The sequence below is a fragment of the Hemitrygon akajei genome, chromosome 7, assembly GCF_048418815.1.
Source record: "Hemitrygon akajei chromosome 7, sHemAka1.3, whole genome shotgun sequence".
NCBI classification, from domain to species: domain Eukaryota; kingdom Metazoa; phylum Chordata; class Chondrichthyes; order Myliobatiformes; family Dasyatidae; genus Hemitrygon; species Hemitrygon akajei.
Genome location: NC_133130.1, coordinates 185,800,380 through 185,827,095, shown reverse-complemented (window position 1 = coordinate 185,827,095; position 26,716 = coordinate 185,800,380). Strand labels below are relative to the sequence as shown.

General features: G+C 40.2%; 1 protein-coding gene across 4 annotated transcripts in view; it reads left to right on the top strand.

The window, feature by feature from the left end:
* The window catches only part of col27a1b (collagen, type XXVII, alpha 1b), a 591,175-nt gene that overhangs the window by 138,824 nt on the left and 425,635 nt on the right, over positions 1 to 26,716 (top strand). For all 4 annotated transcript variants that reach the window (XM_073052881.1, XM_073052882.1, XM_073052884.1 and 1 more), the window contains exons 5-7: positions 476 to 529; positions 12,862 to 12,915; positions 15,928 to 15,981. In XM_073052881.1, the coding sequence (XP_072908982.1) occupies positions 476 to 529; positions 12,862 to 12,915; positions 15,928 to 15,981 (162 nt within the window). The remainder of the gene's footprint in view (positions 1 to 475; positions 530 to 12,861; positions 12,916 to 15,927; positions 15,982 to 26,716) is intronic.

Below are 26,716 nucleotides of genomic sequence, written 5' to 3'. Positions count from 1 at the left end.
TGAGCTGTGTAGCACTTCACTGCTGGTTTGGCACCAGGTCCTGGTGCAGCTGTGGACAGCTGTAGGGATGGCAAGGGTCTGTGCTAGATTTCTGTACTATCCTGAATGGATGTAACCCCTTTCTTCACTGAGCCCTCTGGGAAAGCATCCTAAGCCATGAGCAAGGTACTTGTATGTACACCAGCAAACGAGAGCTCCCGGATCTCACAGCTGTGCAGTTTTATTTGGTCTACAGGTTACATTATCACATATACTTGACAAAATAGAAATACAAAAGGAAGTTGTATAAGTATGTGAGTATGTTTATCAGTCAAATGATGTGATTCTAATGGAATTCATTACCTTTTATGATTATCCAAACTTGGGCTTTGGCTTTATTACAGTTATGACATAGTTTAATTGATGTGTTACATGCTGTTCAAGCCAAGAAATGTGGTCTCTGATTCCTGCCTTTCTTTCTTTATTCATTCTATAGGGACGCCAAGGACCCCATGGAAATCCTGGTCGCCCTGGTCCTCCTGGTGTGAAGGTCTGTCCTTAATTATTAAGAAATATTGCTCGAGAAGTTCAAATATATAGTGCATGCTTGTTATGTGTTTTGAGAAGGTAGTAAAGTGTAAACTTGACAGTGATTAGCAGCTCATGTGACCTTATTTCATGTGGTTGCATGTGTGTAACGTGCCCATGTCTGATGGGTGTGTGCCATGCACCATGAACATTTATTGTTGGCAAAGTGCACTTGTGGTTGCCACCACTGACGCACTTCAAGACGAATGGGGTTTGACCAGGAAAGTAGGTTCAACTGAAGAAATCCATTTTTTTCAAGCAGGTGAGGTCTGTCAAAATAAAAGATGGATTCAGCATTCTTGGAATAGGTTATGGTAGGACAGTGGTAAAATTAGCAAATTAAAATTAAGAACCTTGCATTGTTGTTCCAAAGACATGAGTTCAAATCCCACTACAGTACAGGAGTTCTGGAATTAAAATGTAAGGAGCTCTATAAATCTCCGCAGTTTAAGGGCATCCAAATCACATAAATGAATAAACTAAAAGAGAAAATGAATTGTATGTCAATGCTCTTTCTTTGGAAAATCTCTGGGCATCTTTCCCACCCTTTCAAACAATAAAGCACTGCTCTCAGACACTCACAAAATGCTGGTGGAACACAGCAGGCCAGGCAGCAGCTATAAGAAGCATTGTCGACGTTTCGGGCCGAGACCCTTCGTCAGGACTAACTGAAAGGAGAGATACTAAGAGATTTGAAAGTAATAGGGGGAGGGGGAAATGCAAAATGATAGGAGAAGACCGGAGGGGGTGGGATGAAGCTAAGAGCTGGAAAGGTGATTGGCGAAAGTGATACAGAGCTGGAGAAGGGAAAGGATCATGGGACGGGAGGCCTCGGGAGAAAGAAAGGGGGAGAAGCACCAGAGGGAGATGGAGAACAGGCAGAGTGATGGGCAGAGAGAGAGAAATAAGAACAACAACTAAATATGTCAGGGATGGGGTCAGAAGGGGAGGAGGGGCATTAACGGAAATTAGAGAAGTCAATGTTCATGCCATCAGGTTGGAGGCTACCCAGCCGGTATATAAGGTGCTGTTCCTCCAACCTGAGTGTGGCTTCATCTTGACAGTAGAGGAGGCCATGGATAGACATATCAGAATGGGAATGGGACATGAAATTAAAATGTGTGGCCACTGGGAGATCCTGCTTTCTCTGGCGGACAGAGCGTAGATGTTCAGTGAAACAGTCTCCCAGTCTGCGTCGGGTCTCACCAATATATAAAAGGCCACACCAAGAGCACCGGACGCAGTATACCACACCAGCCGACTCACAGGTGAAGTGTCGCCTCACCTGGAAGGACTGTCTGGGGCCCTGAATGGTGGTGAGGGAGGAAGTGTAAGGGCAGGTGTAGCACTTGTTCCGTTTACAAGGATAAGTGCCAGGAGCGAGATCGGTGGGAAGGGATGGGGGGGACGAGTGGACAAGGAAGTCACGTAGGGAGCGATCCCTGCGGAAAGCGGGGGGGGGGGGGGAGGGTGATGCACCATCAATAACTCTCTCTGAGATGTGAAGGCGAGGTATCGGCTTTTATTGACTGTAAGAAAGAACAAGCAGTAGTTGACCACCATACTACATCCTGGAGACTGAGGACCAGGCTCAGGCCTCAATCGCCTTTATACCGGGGTCTGTGGGAGGAGCCACAGTCAGTGGGAGGGGCCACAGGAGCAGTCAGCAGGGGGCGTGTCCAGACAGGTATATGTAGTTCACCACAGAGGGAAAGATGTGCTGGGTATTGGGTCCCGTTGGAGGTGGCGGAAGTTATGGAGAATTATACGTTGGACCTGGAGACTGGTGGGGTGGTAGGTGAGGACAAGGGGAACCCTATCCCGAGTGGGGTGGTGGGCAGATGGGGTGAGGGCAGATGTGCGGGAAATGGGAGAGATGCGTTTGAGAGCAGAGTTGATGGTGGAAGAAGGGAAGCCCCTTTGTTTAAAAAAGGAAGACATCTCCTTCGTCCTGGAATGAAAAGCCTCATCCTGAGAGCAGATGCGGCAGAGACGGAAGAATTGTGAGAAGGGGATAGCATTTTTGCAAGAGACAGGGAGTGAAGAGGAATAGTCCAGGTAGCTGTGAGAATCTGTAGGTTTATAGTAGATACCAGTAGATAAGCCATCTCCAGAGATGGAGACAGAAAGATCAAGAAAGGGGAGGGAGGTGTCGGAAATGGACCAGGTAAATTTGAGGGCAGGGTGAAAGTTGGAGGCAAAGTCAATGAAGTCAACGAGCTGAGCATGTGTGCAAGAGGCAGCGCCAATGCAGTGGTGGATGTAGCGAAGGAAAAGAGGGGGACGGATACCCGTATAGACTTGGAACATGGACTATTCCACAAAGCTAACAAAAAGGCAGGCATAACTGGGACCCATACGGGTGCCCATGGCTACACCCTTGGTTTGGAGGAAGTGGGAGAAGCCAAAGGAGAAATTATTGAGAGTAAGAACTAATTCCGCTAGACGGAGGAGAGTGGTGGTAGAGGGGAATTGGTTAGGTCTAGAATCCAAAAAGAAGCGAAGAGCTTTGAGACCATCCCGGTGGGGGATGGAGGTATATAGGGACCGGACGTCCATGGTGAAAATAAGGCGGTGGGGGCCAAGGAACTTAAAATCATTGAAAAAATTCAAAGCGTGAGAAGTGTCACAAACATAGGTGGGAAGAGATTGAACAAGGGGGGATAAGACAGTGTCAAGGTATGTAGAAATTAATTCGGTGGGGCAGGAGCAAGCTGAGACAATAGGTCTACCTGGACAGGCAGGTTTGTGGATCTTGGGTAGGAGGTAGAAACGGGAAGTGTGGGGTGTGGGAACTATGAGGTTGGTGGCAGTGGATGGGAGATCTCAGACCCTTATTATTCTTCAAAAGTCTCAATTTCTGAATTCTCCCCAAGACCTTTATCATGAACCCACTCACCAATACTCTTAATTTCTGGAATAATCACTAATCATCTCCTGCCCTCAAGATCCCAATCTCTGGACTTCACCACACGCCCCCCCCCCCCCCCCACCCAAAGGCTATGTTCATATACCCACAGTCAAGGCACCAGGCATGGATGCTATGTTTGGGTCTGTAAACAAAATAGCCTTTGGTGCAACATGCAATGGCTATCTGTTGTGCCATTCAAGGCATAGTTGAGTTTGTAGAGCAAAAGGTTTGAATAAAGCAAGAGCTTTGTTAGTAATAGCTTCAAATTTGACAGTAGAGTCACAAAATAGATAAAGAATAGAGCAGCAACTTTGGATAGACTTACTGACTAAAGCCCATCCGAAGTGGTTGTTCCATCCCTTCTTTTTGAAGCCAACAATGTCCTTAGAGGCAATATAAATATTGACACCCCAAGAAGATATTGCTGTTCCCTTCTGGCTTCTGATACAGATCATCATTGAGGTTGGTTGTTTAAGTTGCAGAAGGCTCAGAATTGTTACTTAAATCTTATCATTACAAACAAAACCACACATCTCACGATAAAGGATTATTTATGAGGACTAAAATTCAATCATTCTTTATTTAAACCCTGCTTTATGACAAATTCAATAAGCCAGCAATACAGTTAAACACAATAATTATTTGCCTGGAACACAATTATTTGATTGTCAGAAGTGACATTGCACCATTAGCAGGTTCTGGATGCATTTAAAGAATATCTGCATTTATCTGGTTGAATGCAAAACCAGGCTTGAAGGGCTGAATTGACTAATGTTATTCCTATATTCATACACTGAAGTGTCTTTGGCAAAACTGCATGTGATGTCAACCTAAGCGGCATATATCAGCCAGGCAAAAAAAAGCCTTGTTCTGGAAGCAATCATAGAAATGAATGCATTTTTTGTTCAAGATCCCATCTCTCTCAATAAACAATCGTGGAAACATTAGGAGGTGTTTCTAAATATTTTACTAGCCGTAGACTTTACATCAGAATCCTAATACTGCATTTTTATGCCTGGTAATTGTTGGCAATGTGTATTAGATTTCCAGAATAAAACGTAGAAAATTAACAATAAATCTAGTTGTTCTGAAAGTTACCTTCTGCAGAAAACTACAATTGATTCCACATTTAGCTGGAAGGATATAGAAAATATTGAGCTAATATGAAACCATTTAATTTGCAGTTTGGATTATTAGCCTGATTTTGAATTGTTTTGCTTACAGATGTGTATTAAATAACAATAGCAATGGGATTTTCAAACCAAATGCCCAGAAGGGCCTATTCTGCACTGTATCATTCACAATAAATAAATAAATTTCTCTAATGTTTGTATCCTTAGTCAGTTGCGGGATTTGAACCTGGGCCACTGATACTGTGAAGCGTTGTGCTAACCACTACACTACTGTGCCACGCCATTCAGGTGACACCCCGACTGACACAATAATGCATTCGGACAGACACACACATTCACACACAGTTACAAGCATCCCCCATATTCCATTCTTTCCTACATTTCCCCACCCCACCATTGATGCATAAATACTACCATCCACAAAACCAAGATCAGGGAACTAATAATAGATTCCTGAGAGAGGATACTGAATTTGTGCTTAGATATTCAAAGCCACTACAAGGCTCTCAAACAAGAAAGGGAATAGAGTATTTACCTTCATAGATAAATGTCATGACTTTCCATTTAGGCCTTGTTTAAAAATTCGCAAACAAATCTCAGTACAGTAGCAGTATTCAAATGTGTTCTGAATTAAGGCACACAATCTAGTTGAGTGTGTATGGCTGCTGCTATTGCTGAGTTATCTTCATGCCTCATTTAGGTTTTCTAATGCTACACTTTACATGCCCATTTTCATGGAGCCACCTCTTTATGTATCGGTTGAAAGTGACAGGAATGACACGAGAGCATTAGTGAAGTGTGACTGCATGTGCAGGAAGGCATTGATCGTATCCAGTTGCCATGAGCTCAGTGAAATGTAATGATTCTGATGCAGAGTCCTTAAGAATAGAGTTCTTCCCACTGTGTACGTTAAAGATGTCAACTGGTATAATAGCTCAAAATGAACCTTACATAGAGTTCTACAATGGATTTCTCATCACTGTGAGTGTGATCTTGAAATATTACTTCCTTACCCAAAGCTGAATGTGAGGTAAACATACAAGATCTTGATTATTATTTGCACCTTCATCCACACTTGAACATAGAGTCAGCCAATAGTTTCCCACTGTTATGCAAAGCAACACACAGTCAAAATGCTGGAGGAACTCAGCAGGTCAGGCAGCATCCATGGAAATGAATACACAGTCAACGCTTCTTCAGGACTGGAAAGGAAGGGGAGAGATGCCAGAATAAAAAGGTGGGGGGAGGGGAAGGAGGTTAGCTGGAAAGTGATAGATGAAGCCAGGTGGGTGGGAAAGGTAAAAGGCTGGAGAGGAAGGAATCTGATAGGAGAGGAGAAAGGGAAGGAAGTGGGATCCAGGGGGAAGTGATAAGCAGGTAAGAAGGTCAGAGTGGGGAATAGAAGAAGAGAGGAGGGAGGGAGGGATTTTTTTTTATCTGAAAGAGATATTGATATTCATGCCATCAGGTTGGAGGCTATCCAGAGAGAATATAAGGTGTTTTTCCTCATGCCATTGAGTTGGAGGCTCCATTGCTTGTCATTAAGTGGGGTACATGGGAGGGAAGAGGTATTGCCATCAGACTACTACTGGGTGTTGGTGATGGTTCTTCAATCGCCAAGTTATTGCAGGCAATGGAGGTATGTATTAGTAAAAGATGTAGGGTATTGGAATCATATCTTTACAAACCTTGTGAGGTAGCAGTACTTCCTACATGGTCCTTCATCATGGGATATGTTGCTCCTGGAGCTGAACTTCACCACTACAACCCTTGCTTGCCCTTTGACCATATAGAACCTCTGGATTTTCTCCACTCCAAGATGATAACATGTGCGATTGTCTATGGATTAGGATGCTCGTGTGCTACCCTTATTCAGCTATTCTTTCTGCTGTTTTGTCCCGTGTTCTCTTTTAAAAGGTAATAGCGTGGCTGTCTGGGTGTTGCACTATAGGGCTGGAGCCACAATGGTGTGGCTAACCATTGGCAGCTAGGCCAATGGCGTAAATGTATTCAGTAGGCTTGGGGTCATGAGCCAATGGCACGAGTGCCCAAGATGCCACGGTACATGGCAAGTAGCGCTGCCCCTTTGTTCTTTAAAGCCCATCCTTAATAAAAGACGCATAATGATTAAGTTTACTGCCAAATGAAGAGCGAATGATATTTTTTACAACCCAAGAGCAGTGAGATGTTTTCATGTGTCACCCCGGCTTGGCACCAGCTATATGATTACAAAAATATGTGACGTTAGATGATGTTTTGAAATCCTCATAGATCTTGTCTACACATCAATGGACAGAAGGAATCCATTTCTACCCTGGGGGAAAAGGTTCTGGTTATCCACTCTACCTATGCATCCTATAACCTTATACACATCCATCAAGTTGCCTCTCATCCTCCTTTGCTCCAAAGAGAAAGGCCCTAGCTTGCTCAGTTTTTCCACATTTGACATGTTCTCTAACTTAGGCAGTGTCCTGGTAAATCTCCTCGGTCCCTTTTCTAAAGCTTCCATGTCCTTCTAATAATGAGGTAACCAGAAGTCATCACAATATTACAAGTGTGATCTAACCAGAGCTTTATAGAACTGCCATTTTACCTTGCAGCTCTTGAACTCATTTCATCAACTAATGAAGGCCAACACACTTGTACTTTATGTTTGTGTTTAAAAAGAAGAACTTTTATAGCTTCAGAATTAGGTTTCATTCATTTCTGTGCAGTGCACCAATTAGATTCTTCATTTTATCCTAAAGACTGATTGGGTGACATAAAAAAAAATCACTAATTTGGGCTATCCTTGCTTTACGAGATAGTAAGCATGATTCTTTCCATTAAGAGCATCAAAACCTCACCTATGTGATTAAGCAGGCAATTTCCACACCCATTCATGGGAAGCATATCAATGTTATTAGAAAGCTCACATAGGACAGCAGTGAAGTTACACCTACTGTACAATATGGAGAATCCTGACATTGGGTGTCCTGCCAAATTTTTCCATCTTCAGGACCAATTCAAAATATTTTAAATCACTTCAAAATATCTTTTGCATGATTTATGCATACAGATGTTCATATAAGTTTAGTTCAATTTCTTAGTCTTTGTCTACAGTCAGGAGTTCCCAGCTTGGGATCCATAAGCTCCTCGGTTAATGGTAGGGATCCATAGGACCATAAAATATGGGAGCAGAATTAGGCCATTCAGCCCATTGCATCTGCTCCATCATGGCTGATCCTGGATCCCACTCAACCCATACACCTGCCTTCTCGCCATAATCTTTGATACCGTAACCAATCAGGAAAATATCAATTTTCGCTTTAAATATATCCACGGTCTTGGCCTCCACAGCTGTCTGTGGCAGAGCATTCCACAGATCCACTACTTTCTGGCTAAAAAAGTTCCTCCTTACTTCTGTTCTAAAAAGTCACCCCTCAATTTTGAGGCTGTGCCCTCTAGTTCTGGACACCTCCACCATAGGAAGCATCCTCTCCATGTCCAATTTATCTAGTTCTTTCTACATGCTGTAGGTTTCAATGAGATCCCCACCCCTGTATTCTTATATATTCCAGTGAGTACAGGCCCAAAGCTGCCATAAAAAGGTAGGAACCTGAGGTTCAAATTGACTCCATTTATTTTTTTGTCAGATTCAGAATCGGGTTTATTATCACCGGTATGTGACATGAAATTTGTTAACTTAGCAGCAGCAGTTCAATGCAATACATAATCTAGCAGAGAGAGGAAAAATATAAATAAAATAAAACATAATAATAAATAAGCAAGTAAATCAAATGTGCAAAAACAGAAATACTGTATATTAAAAAAAGTGAGTTAGTGTCCAAAGCTTCAAAGTCCATTTAGGAATCAGATGGCAGAGGGGAAGAAGCTGTTCCTGAATCACTGAGTGTGTGCCTTCAGGTTTCTATATCTCCTACCTGATAGTAATAGTGAGAAAAGGGCATGCCCTGAGTGCTGGAGGTCTTTAATAATGCCTTTAAAATTGAACACTTTTATTTAGAATCATAAAAAACATCCATTTTTATTCAGAATGATAAAACCTTTCATGTTTAAGTAGGAATTAGGAAGTTCAGCTTAGAGATAGAAAATCCAGATGTATGAATGAAAATGGAATAAAAATTGCTTTGATTGGATACATTGCATAGATAGCTGAAGAGTTGGAAAAGTCAACTCAGCAAAACCTTTCACCAGATTTGAATGATTTCTACATATGAATTTTTTGATTTTGATAGTATTAATTTTTATCAATATTTTCTGTGTTAGGAGGAAAACTGGAAAGGAAATAAGTGTCAACAGCCCTTGTGGGCAGCTTTGTTAGAACTGTTGAGAGTGGTTTAAACTGATATGGCTTGAGGATGGGAACTGGTATGATAGAGGTGAAGATGAGTCAGCTGAAGATGATGGGTGTAACATGAATGTAAGGAAGGACTAGCCAGTGACTGAGTGCAAATTCAGACAGAGCAAAGAGTTAAATGGTCCCTCAGACACAAAATTCAAAAGGACAAAGAATGCGGGACTAAAGGTGCTGTATTCAAATGCACGTAATATTTGGAATAAGGCGGATGAACTCACTGCACAATTAAAGACTGGTTGGTATGACTTCGTGGGCATCACTGAGTTGTGGCTGAAAGAAGGTCATAGTTGGGAGTTTAATATCAAAGGATATACTTTAAATCAAAAGGACAGGCAGGAAGTCATAGGCGGTAGTGTGGCTCTGTTGTTAAAAGGTGGAATTACATCTTTCAAAGTAGATAACAAAGGGTCAGAGACTGTCAAGTCTTTGTGGGTGGAGTTAAGAAACTGCAAGGGTGAAAAAAAAAATTATGGAAATCATATATAGGCATCCAAATTGTAGCCAAGATGTGGGGTTGAGATTGTAAAGGTAGCTGGAAAGGGCATGTAATAAGGGTAATGTTACACTTCTAATGGGGGACTTCAATATGTAAGGGGATTGGTGTCAGATCACAAAAGAGGGAATTTGTTGAATGCCTATGAGATGGCTTCAGTAATGTAATAATCCAGATTTTATTTGGGAGCTTAATGTAAAGGAACCCTTAGAAGTCAGTGATCATAATATGATTGAATTCATACTGCAATTTGAGAGGAAGAAGCTTAAGTCACATGTATCAGTATTGCAATGGAATAAAGAGAATTAAAGAGACATGAGAGAGGAGCTTGCCCAGGTGGACTGGAGGGGGATACTGGTAGGGATGACAGCAGAGCAGGCGTGGTGAAAGTTTCTGGGAATAGTTCACAAGGCATAGGATAGATGTGTCGCACAGAAGAAATTCTCAAATGGCAGGGGTAGGGAACTGTGACTAACAAGGGAAGCTGAGGACTGCATAAAAGCCAAGGAAAGGACATACAAGGTAGCAAAAGTGAGTGGGAAGTTGGGTAACTGGGAAATTTTTTAAAAATCCAACAAAAGACAACTAAAAAAGCCATAAGAAGGGAAAAGATGAAATATGAGGGCAAATTAGCCAATTATATAAAGAAGGATACTACAAGTTTTTTTTAGTTATTTGAAGAGTAAAGGGAAGTCAGAGTTGATATTGACCACTGGAAAATGATGCTAGTGAGGTAATAATAGGGAACAAAGAATGGTGGATGGACTTAATAAGTACTTTGCATCAGTCTTCACTATGGAAGACTCTAGCAGTCTGCCAGAGGCCCGTGAGTGTCAGGGAACAGGAGTGAGTGCCACTATGGTTACAAAGGAAAAAGTGCAAGGCAAACTGAAAGATCTTAATGTAGATAACTCACCTGGACCAGATGCACCACATCCCAGAGTTCTGAAAGATGTTGCTGAAGAGATAGCAGATGCATTGGTTATTTTCTTTTGAGAACCACTTGATTCTGGCATAGTTCCAAAGATCTGTAAAATTGCAAATGTCACCTGATTCTTTAAAAAGAGAAGAAGGCAAAGAAAGGAACTTATAGGCTAGTAAGCCTAACCTGAGTGGGTGGGAATGTATTGGAGTTCAGTATTAAGAGTGAGGTTTTGAGGTACCTGGAGATTAATGATAAAATAAGTCAAAGTCAGCATGGTTTCTGTAAAGGGGAATCTTGCCTGACAAATCTGTTGGAGTTCTTCGAAGAAGTAACAAGCAGGGTGGACAAAGCAGAGGCAGTGGATGTCATTTGCTTGGATTTTCAGAAGGCATTTGATAAGGCGCCACACATGAGGCTGTTTAACAAGATAAAATACCATAGCATTGCAGAAAAGATTTTGGCATGGATAGGAGGTGGCGGGCAGGAGGTAGTGAGCGGAAATAAAGGGGGCCTTTTCTGGTTGTCTGCCAGTGACTAGTGGTGTTCCTCAAGGGTCAGTATTGGGACCACTACTTTCTCATTGATTGTCTATGATTTGGATAATGGAATTGATGGCTTTGTGGTTTTGCAGATGATATGAAGATAGGTGGAGGGGTAGGTACTGCTGAGGAAGCAATGCGATTGCAGCAAGGCTTGGATCAATTGGAAGAAAGGACAAAAAAGTGGCAGATGGAATATAGAGTTGGGAAACGTATAATAGTCCATTTTGGTAAAAAGAACAAAAGTGCAGATTATCATCTAAATGGGAAGAAAATTCAGAGGTGCAGAGGGACTTAGGAGTCCTTGTGCAAGACTCTCAGAAGGTTAATTTACAAGTTGAATCTGTGGTAAAGAAGGCAAATGCAATGTTGGCATTCATTTCAAGGGGAATAGAATATGAAAACAAGGAGATAATGCTGAAACTTTATAAGACACTAGTCAGGCTGCACTTGGAATATTGTCAACAGTTTTGGGCCCATATCTCAGAAAGGATGTGTTGTCATTCGAAAAATTGTTGTCAGAGCAGGTTCACAAGGATGATGCAGGGAATGAAGAGGTTAATATATGAGGAGTGTTTGGCAACTTTGGGCCTGTACTCATTGAAATTTAGAAGAATGCGGGGGAATTTCGTTGAAACCTACCGAACGTTGAAAGGACTAGATAAGATGAATGTGGAGAGGATAGTGGGAACTAGAGAGCACAGCCTCAAAATTGAGGGGCAACCCTTTAGAACAGTGGTAAGGAGGAATTTTTTTAGCCAGAGAGTAGTGAATCTATGGAATGGCCTGCCACGGTCAGCTGAGAAGGCCAAGGCCATGGGTCTAGTTAAAGTAAAAATTGTTAGTTTCATGATTGGTCAGAACATTAAAGTATATGGTGAGAAGACTTATGGGGTTGAGTGGGATCTGGGATCAGCAATGATGGAACGGCAGAGCAGAGTCGATGGACTGAATGGCCTAATTCTGCTCCTATGTCTTATGATCTCTGGTTCAGATGGACTGATTTCAATAACTCCTTGAGCAACCCCAGCCAATATTTTTCTTTGCATGGTGTAATGTAAATAAGTACGCTGGAAAAAAAATTACTACAGTAAATTTTATCTTCATTGTAATATTCTATAGATGCATTTTTATCACATTCTAGCAAGTACAGGAAAAGGAAGCAACAGCTGTAATTTGTAATGCCTTCAAGAATCTTATACGTATTAAAGAAAGTAACTGCAGATTACTTTTTAAAGCATCCATCCACCGCTTCATTGCGTTGTTCCTATCTGTCTTTCCCAACAGTACATTTACACACTCATTAAGTTCTGATTTATTTTTGGTTCTTACACTTCAAAGATTTTTAACATGTGAGTTCAAATATCTCTGCCACCTTTCAGTACCTTGCCTCAGTGATGATAACTCTTGTATGAACTGAGAACAGTTGGTGTCAACAGCCTGATGATCTTAATTTATTAATAAGTTTGCTGCTTAAGATAAATGACAACTCAATTGTGGCAGAAGTTTGCCACCTTTCTCCTTTAAATTTTCAACCAAAATTTTGAGAAATTATTTTTATAAATCACTGCAGCTTGTTTTTTTTAAAATTGCTGACACAGTTTGTACAATAACAACAATGTAAAAGAGAAATCACTCCAGCTCTTGTAATAAGTAGAGCTATTGAATAACATCCAAGGTTTTCTCTTTCTCATTCCAACTCAAAGAACATTATTAATAGACATTATGTTAAATCTGTGCATGCTACCCATTGTAAGAATGTTTTTAAACAATTGTCAAATGTCACCTTGGAGTATGTACGGTGTCACTAATTTCACAAATCTACATAAATTGAAGCCCTGGATTTTGGCATCAATTTAGTGAAATGCTGGTTTTAAGGAATACTTAAAATAGTCATTTCTGAAGTTCTAAGTATTATTCTTCTATCTTTCAGGGTCATAAAGGTGAACCTGGCGTCTCTCCGGGGAAGGCACCTAGTGGACAAAAGGTTAGAATGAGAATATTTCTTCAGGAGCAACAATTAGCAGAGAAGCATAATAGAAGGTGCTTTATAGATGAAAACATTTCAAAATTACTGCACGAAAAAGACACATCTGTAATGAATTTGGCACTGGCATGAATTTTCCAAATGAACTGATTGGATTCTAAAGTAAATACTGAAAGTAAAACCAATAAAAACATCCATGTTGAAGTAGAAAATAATTAACCTACTTCATTGCTGCATTGGTTGTTAAAGCTAATGTTCTGTAAGTCCTTTGAAAACTGTAACTAATCTAGAATTAATTACTTGCTTGTTCTATCGATAGATTTGAAAACGGATAGTAATAGGACAAATTCAGAAGAGTGGGAAGGAGTAATAAACAAGCAGTGTTCTAATTTTACTCATTTTCCTCTGAAATATTCTCAATGGTACAATAGAATTTGTTTAAACCTGCAGTTTGCTAATTTCTTACTAACTTCCATATATTATGAATACTAATTGGCACCACCATCAAGGACTTGTAAAACACTAATGCGCGGCATCACTTTTCTAAGAATTATTGCAGAAAATTAAGGGGAAAAAATTTAAACTTAAAGTGAAACTGTCTTTTAATGTGTTAATACTATAATGATTAACATCAGCTGAAGAAAAGATCAACAAAAATTTATAGTGCAATTTGGCACGAAATGAGTTTCTTTTAATTGAAGGGTCCTTTTTATTTATTCTTGTGATATGGACAAATTTATTGATAATTCTTAGTTTGTCCATAAACTGGTGGTCAGTCTTCTTGAACTGTGGTTACCCTTCTAGGTCCGAGCGGACATATCAGGCATTTGACTTTCAGGAAGAGCCACACAGTGTGACTTTGAAGGATACTTGGAGGTCTTCCTGTTCATATTTTTTTGTTAATAGAGGACTTCATCAAAATCTGGTTGGGAAGCCTAAGCAGTACAATGCACAGAGAGAATATACTATGTAATGACCAATGGACTAGTGTTGAAGAGAGCTAATACTGTGTTGAAGAGTGTGTGCAAGCTCTCTAAGGATTATCAATGCTTTTTTCTACTAGCTCAATCCCCAATCCAGCAGGCTGCTGAGATCCCACTGCCCTAAGGCCATTGGTCCAGCAATTCCTGATGATTTCAGACTAAGGCCTTCATCTCCACACCCTAGCCAGCTTCAGCTTACATCGGTCAGAATACTCCATGTTTGAATCACACCATATATCAAAGCAGATTCTTATCTCAGTCACAAACTAACCCTTGCACCCTGACCACAATCGATCAAGTTGCCAAACTTTCCTCCCTCACATCTGGAACCTAAATTATACTTTGAACTTTGAACATAGACTTAGACTCTTCCAAATGAAGAGTCATAACATCCTTTCAGTAACAGGAATGAATCCAAATTGGCTATTGAGATACCAAGCAATGAATACACAGTGCTGTTGTGGCAGAGTACTACAATTTCTAAGCTATTAATACAAATTTGGAGGCTGGCAGCATGCAATTTGTTGTTGGATTTGATATTTTTGGTATCCAAGACACTGAAGTGCCAAATGAAAAACTGAACATTCATGCCACTGAGATTTGGGTTAAAACAGTGGCCTCTGTTTATAGTAATGTCTAGTTGGCAGCCCTTTACACTTCAAGGTTCAAGGTTCATTTTATTGTCAAAGTACACATGTACAATACAACTCTGATCCACATCTTCTCCAGATAGCCACGAAATACAAACATGAACTACCCCCCCACACGAAAGCAAAAGAAATGAAACTTGCAAACCCCCAAACCCCCTTGTCCTAAATTTTGAAGGTATGTAAATATACCATTAACTGGTGTTGACCACTCACAATTTGAACTGTTTATATGATCCTCAACAACTGATTGCATTATTTGATGTCTGATTTTGCAATGGAGTAGCAAAATGAAAACAATGTAATATTTATCAAGAAGACACAAACTTCAAATATGAGAAATAAAACTTGAGTTTTATCTCAAGTATTTGAGGAAAACAAGAACAAAATCAAATAAGAGGAAATCTGTAGGTGCAACACACACAAAAGGTCTCGGCCCAAAGCGTCGACTGTACCTTTTTCCATAGACGCTGCCTGGCCTGCTGAGTTCCTCTAGCATTTTGTGTGTGTAGCAAGAACAAAATCAATTCTGTTTTAGGAACCATTTGTTGTGAAATGGACGTGTTGTTATACGAAGTATGTTTACATCTGGAATATCCTTTGTGAAGTGTTAAAAGTGAGATGCTATAACACAGTGATATTATATTGCTTTCTGTAGTCATTTAAAGATCTTCATATACATGTTGATGTTAATATTTATATCAATAATAATGGAATACAAGTCCAGTAGTGAACACAATACCAGTTTACTGTATGGAGCAGCTCTGTTCTATCCGCCACAAGCTGCCAAACATTTTAATTCTGGTCCCCATTCCAGTTCTGACATGTTGGTGCATAGCTTCCTCTTGGGCCAAGATGAGGCCACCCTCAGGGTGGAGGAGCAACAACTTATATTCCATCTGGGTAGCCTCCAACCTGATAACATGACTATCAATTTCTCCTTCTGATTTAAAAAAAACAATTCCCCCTCCCCTCTTCCCCACTCTGGCATACAGCTTCTCACCTGCCTAACATTTCTCTCTGGGTATCCTTCTCCTTCCCTTTCCCCTGTGGTCCACTCTCCTCTCCTTATCAGATTCCTTTTGCTCCACCCCTTGACAGTCTCCACCCACCTTACTTCACCTATCACCTTCAAGTTGGCCTCCTTCCCCTCCCCATTGTTCTAGCACTTTTTCCCTTCCTTCTCAGTCCTGAAGAAGGGTCTCAGCTGGAAACATCAACTGTTCATTCACTTCCATAGGTGCTGTTTGACAGGTTGAGTTCCTCCAGCATTTTGTGCATGTGATTGTATTTTATGCTATTGAAACAGTGAGTCTGGTTGAGCATTTTTACACTATTTTCTACTATTTTTAACATGGAAATTTGGTTTTATTGTTTTACAGGGTGATGTGGGCCACCCTGGTGCCCTAGGACTCCAAGGACCACCAGGCCGAAAGGTGGGCAGCTAGATCTGGGTGTTTACCTGTTTTTTATTAACTTTTGATTTGGAATATTTAACTGAATTTTTGGAATAAGGAAAGCACTAGTTAACAATCAAGCTGAGCAGGGTAAATTGGAAGTTAGTATTATGAATTTTAAGGTAAGTGTTGTTTTGGCAATTATTTCTGAGCTGATTTGGTAGCACTGCAAGCTGTGTACCTGCCTATGCATTATTGAAGGTTAAGCGTCTCCTCATTGGCTTTATGTGAAGTATATCACCTAAGCTTCTTTTTGAGCTATGTTTCTGTAACTACCAGGTGAAAACTCCTATAGTTGGCTAATCCAAAATACACATTTTTGAGAGAAGACATTTCCAGTTCACAGATAGGCCAGTTCCTTACTTTGAAAAAAATTTTGGCCACTCCTGGAGAAATAGTACAATTCTTTTATGATGAATGCTTTTGTTTTCATTGGTAAAACTGGTGCCAAGTTGCTGGGGGTGAGAGGGTCTCCAATATTAAATCTTTGAAGATTATGTTAAAAATATCATGGATAAAGTTTCAAATAGATCTGGCTGCAGGACTTAATGGCATTCATTCAACATTGCTGAAAACAATTTGAGTTATCTGGGAACCACTGGTTTATATCTTTAACACCTCTTTACAATTCAAGATCAATCATTATTGACTTAATTTGAGAAAGGGAGATAAATCAACACATTTTTGAAGTCTTCCGCTTTATTTTATGACTAACAAAAAGAAGACCGTGGTGTTGTGTTTTTGTAGCATCCAGCAGTTCTAGATCATTGGAGAAGACTCCTCCAATGTAACAAATTCAGTTTTATTTATCTGTATGACATCAATTAAAAATTATTTTGCTGATTAGAGAGTATGTTCAGCAATGTGATTGAAGCTGGGAGTGCATCACAGAGTTTTAGAGCAATCAGTTGGATATTCTGTAAAATTAAGAGCTAACTCCACAAAATGTACCACATATCTCTCTGCAAAGTATGGGACCTGTCAATTTTCTGTTCATAGAATATAGAACAGTACAGTTCAGGAACAGGGCTTTTGACTCACAACGTTTTGCCAACCAGCTAAAGTCAAACCAAAAACATCCAGACACTAATCTAATGTCCATATCTCTCTATCTTCCTTACATCCATCTCCCTGTCCAAACACCTCTAATGTATTTGCATCTACACCATACCAGGTAGCGCATTCCAGACATTCTTGATTCTCCAGGGAAAAAAACTTACCCCTCACATGCCGTTTGAACCTAGCCCCTCTCACTTTCAACGCATGCCCTCTGGTATTACACATTTCAATCCTGGGAAATGGATACTTTCTGTCCACTCTGTCTATGCCTTTCATAATATTATAAATCTCTATCAGATCTCCTCTCAGCCTCTGGTGCTCCAGAGAAAACAGCCCTAGTTTATCCAGCCTCTCATGCCCTCTAAACAGACAGACAGACAGACATACTTTATTGATCCCGAGGGAAATTGGGTTTCGTTATAGTCGCACCAACCGAGAATAGTGTAGAAACCAGGCAGTATCATGGTAAACCTCTTCTGTAGCCTCTCCAAAGCCTCAACATCCCTCCTATAGTTTGGTGGCCAGAACTGTATGTAATACTCCAGATGTGGTCGAACCAGAGTTTTATAAAGTTGCAACATAACCTATTGACTTTTGAACTCAATGCCTCGACTGATAAAAACAAGAATTACATATACCTTCTTAACCACCTTATTGACCTGTGTAGCCACTTTCAAGGAGCTATGAATATGGATCTCACAATCTCTCTGCCCAGCAACACTGTTAAGGATCTTACTCTTAACAGTGTGCTGCCTCCTCGCATTTGCCCTACCAAGGTGCAAAACATCATATCTGGGTTAAACTCCATCTGCCATTTCTCTGCCCATATCGACAACAGATCTATATTGCGCTGATCTTTTTGCCAGTGTTCTACACTACCTGCAACTCCACCAATCTTGGTATCATCCACAAACTTACTAGCCCACCCATCTACATTATCATCCAGGTCATTTGTATACATCACAAACAGCAGAGGTCCCTATGGAACTCCACTAATTACAGACCTCCAGCTCAAATAAGTCCATCCAGCCACTACCTTCTAGCCAGTTCTGAATCCAAACAGCCAATTCACTGTGGACTCTATAGATCGTAATCTTATGAATTAGCCTCCCATGAGGGACTTTGTTAAATGCCTTACTAAAATCCATCTAGACAGTATCCACTGCCCTGTCCTCATCTATCTTTCTAATCACCTTGTCAAAAAACTAAATCAAGTTGGTAAGATATGTCCTGTCCCACATAAAGCCATGCTGGCTCTCCCCAATTAGGCCATGGGTCTCCAAACCCTCATATATCCTATCCCTAAGTATTTTCTCCAGCAATTTTCCTACTAGTCTATAGTTCCCTTCTTAAATAGAGGTACAATATTAGCCATTCACCAGACCTCCGGGACCTTGCCTGTGGCTAGAGAGGACACAGAGGGTCCAGCCATCTCGTCCCTTGCCTCCTTCATTAACCTGGTGTAAATTCCATCAGACCCTGGGGACATCCTCCTTCATACTCATTAGGAGGCCCAACACTTCCTCCTCCTTGACCCCTAAATATCTTAACACTCAGCTCTGATCTCCTGCTTCTCCATATCCTTTCTCTAGATAACTACTGAAGCAAAGTACTCATAAAGTACCTCATTCACATTCTCTGCATCCAAGCAAATGTTCCCCCCTTTATCCTTGAGTGGTCCCACCTTCTCCCTAGTTATGATCTTGCTCACATTACCAATTCACTATTTGTTGTGTTCTTTAATCTGATTTTATTAACAAACTTCCTTATAATTGCATCTTGCCTGTGACCAAATCATTCATATAAGTTGAAAACAAAATAGATCCCATCAACATCTCATTAACCATATCCTTCCAGATCGAACCAGATCAATTTAAATCTCAACTCAGGCCTTCTTCTTATACTCAAGTACTGATGACTCTAAATTCATAACACAATCCCTGATCACTCTGTAAAAATTATGTGAATTTGGGTAGTTTAGTGCAAGCATTTCATGTTGCAATTAAGGATCCAGCCCTTGACATTTCTATGCCGTATTACAGTTTTCTTTTCAAAACTGTTTCACTGAAGAGGTTTAGTGAGATTCTATCTCGTTAGACCATAAGGCATAGGAGCAGAATTAGGCCAGTTGGCTCATTGAGTCTGCTCTGCCATTCTATCATGTCTGATGCATTATCCCCTCAAACCCATTTTCCTGCCTTCTCTCCATAACCTTTGACATCCTCACTAAGCAAGAACCTATCACCCTCTGCTTTAAATATATCCAATGACTTGGCCTTCACAGCTGTCCGTGGCAATGAATTCCACAGATTCACCACCTCTGCCTAAAGAAATTCTTCCTCACCTCTGTTCTAAAGTGACATCTTGTATTCACAGACTATGCCCTCTGGTCCTTGACTTGAAACATCCTCTCCACATACGGTTTTCTAGGCCTTTCAATATTCAATAGTATTCAATGAGATCCCTTCTCATTCTTCTAAACTTCAGTGAGTACAGGCCTAGAGCCATCAAATGCAGCTTCTGTTTTAACCCTTTCATTCCCAGGGGCATTCTAGTAAACCTTCTCTGGACCCTCTCTAATGCCAAAAACATCTTTTCTTAGATAAGGAGCCCAAAACTGCTCACAATACACCAAGTGCAGTCCGACCAAAGCCTTATGAAGCCTCAACATTACATCCTTGCATTTACGAGGGGTGATTGATAAGTTTGTGGCCTAAGGTAGAAGGAGTCAATTTTAGAAATCCGAGCACATTTATTTTTCAACATAGTCCCCTCCTACATTTACACACTTAGTCCAGCGGTCATGGAGCATACGGATCTTGGACCTCCAGAAAGTGTCCACAGCAGGGATGTTTGATAAGTTTGTGGCCTACGGTAGATGGAGATGAGTTATACAGCTCTCATTACATGCATATGCAGATCAACTTTTTGAGTGATTATGCAGAAAGTTTGAAGTTAATAACTCATCAAGATGTTTGTGGCCTAGGGTATAAGGAGATGAGTTATTAACTTCAAACTTTCTGCATAATCACTCAAAGAGTTGAACTGCATGTGCATGTAACAAGAGCTGCATAACTCATCTCCTTCTACATTAGGCCACAAACATCAATCACCCATCTGTGGACACTTACTGGAGGTCCAAGATCCGTATGCTCCATGACCGCTGGACTAAGTGTGTAAATGTAGTAGGGGACTATGTTGAAAAATAAACGTGCTAGGTTTTCTAAAACTGACTCATTCTACCTTAGGCCATGAACTTATCAATCACTCCTCTTATATTCTAGTCCTCTCAAAATGAGTGCTAATGTTGCATTTGCCTTCCTTGCCACCACTTCAACCTGCAAGGTAACCTTTAGGGAATCCTGCACTAGGACTCCCAAGTCCCTTTGCACCTCTAATTTCAGAATTTGGTCCCCATTTAGAAAATAGTCTACAGTCTTAACAGCAGACCTATGCAAAATATGACTCATTCCTTCAGCCAGATCACCAATAATGGCATTAATGCATGGCAACAATTTTTGTTTAAGGACTATATTCACTGAAGAAAATCTTTAGAGGCACTCAAAACCTTGGAGCCTGCTGTGCAAAGTCTCTGGCCTTAAGACAATAATTTTGTGTATGTCCATTATATTACCTCTAATAAATATTTTAAAATATAATTGATTCAAAATAATAGTATTGTTACTTGATTTTCCCCTTTAATTGTGAGTACGTGGTTTGATCATTATTTAGTACTCTGCAAAGTGTTTGAAATGTTAATTAAAAATAGCTGCGTGTGAGAATTCTTTAATTCTCAGTCAACTTACTGACATGAAAGTTATTTACACACTTGACATCTGATGCCCAATTGCAACGGATGTGAGATTACTAATCCTTTGTGGGAAGTTTTCTTTTGTGGTCAGTGACAATGCCTCAGTGCTGATTGCAAATTCTGGACAATTAACAACACAAAAGCAAACTTGAGATACATATTCTCTATTGAAAGTACAGTATAAGGCAGAGGGACCGGGGGAATAGACGATGACAGCACTCTGGCCAGCCAGATAAATGATCTCAAGAGTCCTGATGAAATAAATAAGGCTAAAACTACTATTAGGTCTCTTCAGACTAATGGATTAGAAAGACAGCTGAATGTGATGAAGAGGTACAAGATCGTATATTGTTTGACTAAAATGTATTGTTTTTGTGAACATTAAAGAAGACAACAAAAGGTCGGTTCCTTCCACAGGTATTTGAAAAATGAGAGATTATTTCAAGCTGATGGTGGCTGGCCTCAAGGCCTTGTTTTTTTGTGTGAGTAAAGTCCTTCTGTTAATACAGTTATAAGTGGTCTGGCCGAAGGAATGAGTAGTGTTCTACATAGTCCACTGTTACTAGATTCTCCAGGGGATTAATCAAAACAGAAGGTTGAGATAGTCAACACCTATCAAGGTCTGAAATCCTAGTGGTGATTCTGGGGACTAATGGAGCAGGCAGGAAAGATGCGGTGATCTATGTTCCACCATCCATGAGATTTATGCATAAGTAGTTTCACTAGAATGGTTTTGCTTCCCAGATCCAAACATCGTAACATTCCTCCCTTACATTATGTTACGAACCCCGTAACTGGGTCACTTACCAGCAAAGATAGAGAGGTCCGTTGAAGTCTGATGGTACTATCTTTAACAGTATTTATTGGTAAAAATACACAAAAATAATATCAATGCAAACATACAGATAAAATACGTTGTCAATACTAACTCTAAAAGTGCGGGTATAATAATAATCAATAAGAAATAAGCTCTATCGTTGTCTAGGGGATAATGTATTGTCCGATGGAAATATAAAAGTCACTCAGTTCATGCAGGCTTCATACAGGCTTCAGCCTTTGGGGACCGCTGGGTTTTCAATTGTTGGAGAGAGAGAGAGATTTTAGAACTTGCCAGCTTTTCCCTTTTATGATGTCGATCCTTCGAAATTTCGTTGGTGGCCTCTTCTTTAGCTAAGCCGTTTTTCCGTGGTAAGGCCCGCCAATTCCTAGGCAAAGGGAAAAGGACGCACGCAAGCCCCACCGGCTGTCGCTCTTAAACGCTGTTACGGGATTTCTAGCGTTTCTCCTGGTGCATCTAAAGGGGTTGTTCCCCAGACCCTCTTTTATCCTTACTCACGGGGTCTCAGATGTCAATCAGGTTGGGATGATGCAATCCCTCAACCAGCCCACTCAGGTCATCCCCTGAGGGCTTCAATGAATAGTACAGTACTCAATACACAATTCCGTCTCCAAGAGACAATGGCCGTTATCCGTGGCTTTGTATCGCTGAGGCCAGGACACACATTCCAAACCCTTGTGGATTCTCTCTCATTTCCTGGGTCCCAGACCTGAATTAATAGCGATCTTGCGATTCTCAAAAAGGAGGGGGCTACTTAGTACCCTTCGGCCCCTTAGAGTTGTGGCACATTCGTAACAATTACAAGAAGAGGTGGAAATGACTAAAGTGTTCTGCAAAGTCAGAGAGAAAATATTGCTGTGGCAGTTAGTCACCGTGTCAGAATTGCAGTCCTTGACTACAAATCCAGTGTAATTATATGATTCTGGGTGTGTGTGCAATTGGGTTAAATTTTTCTTCAGAATTGTTACATCAGATGCACCAAGAGTTTTATGGTAAATATGTATTTGATGAAGAAGGATTGAATTAGCAGAATAAGATCAAACTGTTTGAAGGGTGCCATGTTTGTTTTCTGTGGTGAAATAGATAAAGTATTTCACTAGTATTGGCTTGATAATTCAGTGATACCAAAGTTAGTATGCGTTAACATATATTACCTTGAGATTAATTTTCTTGTAGAAAATTAAAGAAATACACTAGCTTATGAAAAACTATGCACAAACAAACACTGACAAAATACCAATGTGCAAAAGAAGACAATTTGCATGAATTAAACAATAAATAAATAGATACATGCATATATACAATACTGAAAACTTTTTATTGAATTAGATACAGTGCAAAATAAGCCCTTCTGGCTCTTCGAGCTGCACAGTCCAGTAACCCCCAATTTAACCCTTGCCTAATCACGGGACACAATCTCAATTTACAATGACCAATTAACCTACCAACCAGTAAGTATTTGGACTGTGGGCAGAAACCAGAGTGCCCGGATTACACCACAAGGTCACGGAGAGAACTCCTTATAGAGCAGGAATTAAAGCCGGGTCGCTGGTACTATAAGGTGTTGTGCTAACCACTATGCTACTGTGCCACCAAGAGTAGAGTCTTCGAATGTGAGTCTGTAGGTTGTGAAAATCAATACAGAGTTATGGTGAATAATCTTATAAAGTTGCATGTGCGGTAAAAAGTTAGAGTAAAAATACTTGAATAATTCAGACTTATGCATGTGAAGTTTAACTTAATTTGATAACATACGAGTTCCATGATTATTGCTAGATTCCTTAAAATAATTACTAAGAAATTTCCTCCAAACTATTTTCCAACAGTTTCACAGTTGAAAAGCAAACTCCTAAATAGGCAATTGAATAAACATTTAATAGTGAATAATGTTTTTTGGTCTTTAGAAAAGTTCAGGGGAATGGCACTAAGGGATTTCCTTTACCTGTGGAGTCAGCTTCCTTCTTTGGCATAGCAATCCCACAATTCAATGACTTTATAAAATGAAATAGCTTATTAACTCCATAATAAGAATTCAGTCAGCTAATATAACATCAAAATTAGATAACTAAAATCCAAGAGAGGCTATAATGAATTAATTCAATAACCAGTCCTTTAATCATTTTCAAAAATTAAGTAATGACATGCAGAATCTAGAAGAATCTGCCAATCTCAGTTTTCATTGCTCAGTGGTATCTGCATCACTATCTCTTCACCATCCTTGGAAAAATGAGTTATTTCCAGTTATTAAAAATATCAACCTATCATCTCTTTAAGCACAACTAAATTTAATAATTAACAATTAAAATTTAGTTCAGGCCTAGCATTAGTTTTTTTTTAAAAACAGTATTTTCTTTCATATAATCACAAATATCTTTTTTTAAACTTCTTTTCTGCAACATCTTTATGGTTCTGGCCTTTCCCACCAGCATCTTGCCATTTGGCCAGCATATCCCACAAGCAAATAGGATTGGTTATTAAATCAAAAAACAGAATGCTAGAAGAATCTGTAGATGTGGAAGGTGTAAGTTGATGTGTTGGGGCAACAACTTGCACTGGAACTTGAAAGGAAACATTGCCAGTACACAGCAGTGCTAGAGAGGTTGGGACAGAGGCTGGTTGATTTCAGATGGAACCAGATGGGGAGGAGATGATAGAATTATGGAACCAGGTGGAGGGAGGAGGACAGGGGAGGTGAACAAATGGAGAAGTCTTAGTGGATGATCAGAAAACATAGAACACAGAGCATCACAGGAACGTTTGTACACCAGGGTGCCAACCCAAACTAAATTGTTTATTAGTTTATTGTTATCTCGTGTACTAGTGACATAACCAGTCACTAGTTTATCAGGAGGATAAACTCCTGAAGTATATTCGATAGTTGTTGAATTTTTTTCTTTTTTAAAATTTTTTTTTATTAGTTTTTCAAAACATTTTACAAAATTAAAAACCCCAAATCCCAATGAGGAGCATTAATACAGAGCAAGGTTAAGCATACAATAACAATATGCTACAAAGGAAGAGAATTTAACAAAAAAGCACCTAAATTAAAGACAAGTGAGCTTAGTGTCCTCCCCAAACCCCACAACACAAGAAAAAAAACAACAATTCCAGACCAACCACCACACAATATAGAGAGTATAAGTCCGGACAGTCAAACTCCCAGACTGTGAATACACTTAGCAACAGAGGATAATAATGCCTACTACCAGAAAAAAAAAGGGAGCTAAAAGCAAGGGACCGAAAAGAAAAAAAAAACCCTAGTCAAGAGGAAGGTTATGAAAGTACTCGATAAAAGGCCCCCAGATCTTATGGAACTTTAAATCCGAATTGAGAACTGAATAATGAATTTTTTCGAGGTCCAAGCAGGCCATAATGTCGCTAAGCCATTGCGCATGAGTGGGCGGGGCGACATCTCTCCATCTAAGGAGGATCAAGCGTCTCGCCAGGAGAGAGGCAAAGGATAGTATTCGGCATTTGGTCGGACCCAGACATAAATCTGTCTCGCCCCAAAAACCGAACAGAGCAATTAAGGGGTTAGGTTCTAGGTGCTGATTCAGAATACCCGATAGTGTAGTGAAGACATCTTTCCAGAATTTCTCCAAGCTAGGACAGAACCAGTACATATGGATGAGAGAGGCCACGCCCCTCTTGCATTTATCACAGAGCGGACTAATGCCAGGGTAGAATCGAGATAGTTTAGATTTAGACATATGGGCTCTATGAACAATCTTAAACTGTAAGAGACAATGGCGAGCACAAAGAGAGGTTGAGTTAACTGATTTGAGAACTGAGTCCCAGCTCTCCTCGGATAAGGAGATATTTAAATCCTGCTCCCAGGCCATTTTAATTTTATTCACAGGGGCCCGTCGTAAGGCTGCTAGTTTATCTTGGATAATTGAAATTAAACCTTTACCTAGTGGATTAATGGAGAGAAATAGGTCCATAGCATTTTTCGCAGGCATTTCAGGAAAGTTAGGAATTAAAGGAGCAGTAAAGTGTCGGATTTGGAGATATCTGAAAAAGTGAGCGTTAGGCAGGTTGAACTTAACAGAGAGCTGTTGAAAAGAAGCGAAGCGGTTATCAATGAAGAGATCTTCAAAACGTCTAATGCCCTTCCTGTACCAAACATGGAATGCTGAATCGAACGTGGTAGGTAAAAAAAGGTGATTATGTGCGACAGGGCTAGAAATGGAAAACCCCTGGAAACCATAGCATTTCCTGAACTGAGCCCATATACGCAAAGTGTGTCTAACCAGAGGATTAGCTATTGATCTGGGCAGACTGCTAGGGAGTGCAGAGCCAAGAAGTGCAGATATAGATAATTCTTTAGTGGAGCTCAACTCCATTGCCACCCAGTTAGGGCACTCAGGTTGACCGTGGAAGAAAGACCAGAAGGCAGCACAACGTATATTAGCTGCCCAGTAATATAAGCGAAAGTTAGGTAAAGCCATGCCACCCTCTTTTTTAGATTTTTGGAGGTGGATTTTATTAATTCTAGAGCGCTTATTCTGCCACAGATATGACAAAATAATAGAATCTAAGGAATCAAAAAAAGATTTAGGAATAAAAATTGGGATAGATTGAAATAAGTATAAAAATTTGGGGAGAACATACATTTTGACAACATTGATACGACCTACCAAGGACATAGATAGAGGTGACCATTGTACCAGACTCTGTTTTGTAGCATATGAAAGATTGACAAAGTTTTCACGAAAGAGATCTTTAAACTTCCTTGTGACTGTAATTCCAAGATAAGTAGATTGATTATGGACTACTTTAAAAGGGAGATCACGAAATATTAGTTCTTGTGCTTCTTTATTAATTGGGAAAAGTTCAGTCTTATGTAAGTTGAGTTTATAGCCAGAGATCTGGCTAAACTGGTCAAGAAGTGAAAACATTAGAGGTAAGGATGTAGACGGATATGAGAGAAAGAGTAGTAAGTGATCAGCATAGAGAGAAACTTTATGCTCAACACCCCCTCTCCAAATCCCGGTCAGTTCAGG